The sequence below is a fragment of the Capsicum annuum genome, unplaced genomic scaffold, assembly GCF_002878395.1.
Source record: "Capsicum annuum cultivar UCD-10X-F1 unplaced genomic scaffold, UCD10Xv1.1 ctg678, whole genome shotgun sequence".
NCBI lineage: Eukaryota > Viridiplantae > Streptophyta > Magnoliopsida > Solanales > Solanaceae > Capsicum > Capsicum annuum.
The window spans coordinates 876-4,772 of NW_025877271.1; the positions used below are offsets into that span (position 1 = coordinate 876).

Genomic DNA, 3,897 nt, shown 5'->3' on the forward strand with positions numbered 1-3,897 from the left:
ATACACATCATGGAAACTATCACCTTAGAGGGATTGCGTCACAAAGTCTATCTCTCGGAGTTATTCAAGTGTTTAGAGTAGTGCAGATATATCACCTTGGCATAAGCTTAAATCAACCAAGAGGAATCCGATATCCGTTTAATGACGAATAATACGTGGAGGAACTCTCGATATACCAGTAAAAGCAATTGCGTGCATGAATGAACTTTTGAAAGGATAATTTCCGTTTGGAATTTTGAACATTAATAGACTTTTTTACCAGAAAAGTGATACAGATAAATTGGTTCATGCTTTTGCTTTTGTTACAATAGTACAGTAGCATGGCAACTTTTTTGATCTTTGCATTCACACAGATGGATCCAGGATTTGAAGTATAGGTTTATAGTTATTTAGTCGACATCTTTAATATATATAAAGGATCTGGAGAAAAGCAACTACATTCACATGAAGCCGTAGATTACACAGCATATTTGCCTTTGACTGTCCAAACCTACTGTGTCTGAAATCATTTAAGCACTCATGACACCATCTCCTCAAATATTCAATCAACTTTGACCAAAATCCCACTTTGAACGAAAAGAAGTGTTTGTTTATCTAAGTAAATAACTTCTAAAAGTTGAACAAATGGAATTCCAGTACTCAAATAAACAACAAATCATCAAATGAATTACAACTAAAGTTCAACCATACATGACCAGAAGTACATTACAACACCATTTCACCAGAAGAACGAGTCACTACATAATCATACAAAATAGGATACTCAGTTGGACATGCCCCCTCCCACCCAAAAATAAAATAGTAATCCTTACTGATACAGCACAACATGTAGAGTTTAAACTCATTATTTGTGACTAATTGCTGCGAAGTCGCTCAACAAAGGGTAAAATTGATGGCTTGCGAGCTTCAACCCCACCACAACTGGGCACTGCAACTACACAAGTAGAAAGATTAGCACGGAACTAATACTTGAAGTCATTTCTAAGAAGAAGCCAGAGAGCAATTTCCGTTGCTATATGGAGTTGATGATGAACCTTCAGCAATTATCCAAACAAAACCAGGAGTGTCGAACCTCCTTCCTAACACGTCCTGTATATGTAAAGTTTCTCAACGGGGCAACTTTGTGGTCTCGTATCCGGATGACCTCTCTCGTCTATAACTTCAACATTAAGCCCTGGCAACTTCTGAGCTAGCAGCTTACATGCTTCAAAACTTACAGAACAGTTGGACATCCAAAGGGATCGCATTGTCTCCAGCTTTGCAGCATTGGCCAACAGAGCCTCGTCGCCAAAGGGGCAGTCTTTAATCTCCAATTTACGGAGGCTCTCACAACCATAGAGAACATAATGGAGGCCTAGATCGCTATCCCTTGCAAACGCTAAGGAAAGCATCTCTAACGTCTTAGCATGGACCCCGATGTACTCAAACACATGATCTGTAAGGGGGCCAGAAAGAGAAAGTCGCCGCAATTCCTTGCAGTGTTGCACAATGGCCCCAAAACCAGTATCAAGTGGTTCAAGGGTTGAGTAATCAGGTGTTTGAGGCTCGATAATACACAAACGAAATCGGATCATATTAGGATGGTTCCTTGCAATAGTAACCAACGCGTCATTTGTCATTTGGCGGCAGAAGTATAAAACTGATACGGGTGTACCAAGCTGTCCAACAAGTTCTACAAGCTATCCAACAAGTACACGACCATTCACACGTAGCCAAGCTCCGGAGTTACAAAAACTCCAAGCTATGTTCATGCAAATGGCCGTGTGTGAGTTGGTACTTAAGCCTTCTAATGGATTAAATGTTTTTAAGTGTGAAGAGGAGCCTTGAAGTGTAATAAACTTACACTCCAAGGCCACCCCTTGGCAAGGGTAGGATGGTCATTTGTTATCTCCCTTTGTGGACTAATATAAATAGATAGTATTAGGGTTATTTTTGAGTTAGCTCATTCCTATTATTCAAGAAACAAAAGACTTGTAATATTGGTGACTTCTCTTTCTCATTTTGGAGAGGCCAAAATCAAAAGCTCACTAGTAGAGTGATACCAGTGTTGGATCTTGGCTAGAAACTAGGGTCTTGGGGTTCTTGAGTTCCTCTTGGTCCAAGTAAGAATTTGTTGTTGATATTCATTAGTCTTAGGGTCCTTTCTCATTGTTAGGGTTCTTAGATTATTAAATATTATATGTCAAGTTTCTATACCTTTTGTAATCTTGCTAACATTGTGTTCTTGAATCTAAAAGTCTAGTGAATCCGTGTGGGGCTCTTTCGATTCACTAGCAAAATTATCATTTTTTGTTCTTGTTGTAAACTCATTTTTCTAGTCAAAACAAGTGTTGAAGCCTAGTGAAGCCATGTGTGGCCTCTTTCGATTCACTAGTACTTTGTTGTTCTTATTGTTGCTTCTTGTGTTGGCTTGAATCTCTTGATACACACTTAGTTTTATATCATTTGGTATCAAAGCTTGTGGTTGATTTTTTTCCAACAAAATCAATCTTGGGTTTGGTAGTTGAAACATACCCAAAAAAAAGAAAAAAAGAAAAAAAAAAGGTTGCTGAAATCTGAAAATTCCAGAAAAAAAAAGAGAAATCTGTCCATCTCGTTCTTGGCCGAGAAAATTGTGTTCTGTTGTTGTCTTGGCTGAGATTGGTGTTTGTGTGTTTATATATAGATGTTATTTTGTTTGTCTAGTTGGTTTCTTGTGTTGATTTCTTTCTCATCAACACAAAAGGTGTCTAAAGCTAAGTTGAGTTTAACATATTGACATTGCTATTGTGGACTTGAAGTGGTAGTATAATGAACTTGAAGTAAACTGAGTTTGTGTGTTGTTGCTTGACTTTAAAGTGGGCTATTTTTGGTGAATTGTGGTTGTGTTCTTGAAGTATTATTGTGGTGTTCATCTTGATCTTCTCATCATCTCATATCTTGACCACTATAAAGACTAAAATAGATCCAAAGGGGTTGTAAGACAAGGTTGTAAAGTTGTTTGTGAAAAGACTTGCCAATATCACTTCCTTGACTTAACAACCACTTTTCCTTAAAACAAGGAGCCTTGTCTTGTGGAACTAGTAAAGTCAAGCCTCATCTTTTTGAGTTGGAAAAAGTTAAAAAATTACAAGAATTTACTTTCCCTCCAAAAGCAAAGTCATCCATTACAAAATTGTGAAGATTAAGGCTTCAAGTTGTTGAACAAAATGTATGGACCCATGACCAATTTCATGCTGCCACATCACCTTAATCACTATTCAAGTCATTAATTAAGCTCAATTTGGATATTCTAGTTTCTAATTATTGATTCTTAGTTTCTTCTAATTGACTCGAGAACTAATTAGCAAGCTAGTACATTGCTACTAGGTTGTCAATTAGTCCTTTGAAGCCTTGTATTCGTGTCAACGTTTGTTTGTGTGCTTTTGTCATTTGAATACGTTGGAACTCCTTGACTCTAGTCTGATGGGAATTCTTTGAGTTTCAAACAAGAATTCATTCCGGACAAGAGCATACTCATACCTTAAGGATTCACGGGTTACTAGCCAATCAACAACACTCGTGGAGCTTTGAGTGTGAGTGAACCAAGAGAGTGTGAATGGGGAAAGGGATTTTAAACTAACTTGTTTGTTGCTTGTGTAGGTGATACCTTGACAATGGAGGGAACCACATTTCAACCCATGGATTCTAATGAAATGGAGAATATGAGGGTCACTCTTGAGGCTATGACCCGAACTCTTGAAAAGTTGAGTATGGAAGTGGGAGCCATAAGGGGAGAAATAACAACTATTAGTAGGAGGTTAGAACAAGTGGAGAGTCAAAGGAACTCTCACCCTTCTACTCCTCGACATATTTCGTCAAGTGGACATGATAGAAGTTCCTCCACCACCGTTACTCCCGAAACATGGCCACAATTGC

The 3,897-nt window shown here is 38.1% G+C and overlaps 1 protein-coding gene across 1 annotated transcript; it reads right to left on the bottom strand.

Moving 5' to 3' along the window:
* Window positions 1–273: 273 nt before the first annotated feature.
* Window positions 274–3,165, bottom strand: LOC124893962 (protein TRANSPORT INHIBITOR RESPONSE 1-like). Its single transcript, XM_047404771.1, has one exon. It carries the CDS (start codon window positions 1,617–1,619, stop codon window positions 1,080–1,082), a length of 540 nt encoding a protein of 179 aa, XP_047260727.1. The 5' UTR covers window positions 1,620–3,165; the 3' UTR covers window positions 274–1,079.
* Between the last annotated feature and the right edge of the window lie 732 nt (window positions 3,166–3,897).

Bases quoted from the DNA above. Each gene is read 5' to 3' on its own strand.
- LOC124893962 (XM_047404771.1), bottom strand. From the start codon at position 1,619: ATGACAAATGACGCGTTGGTTACTATTGCAAGGAACCATCCTAATATG.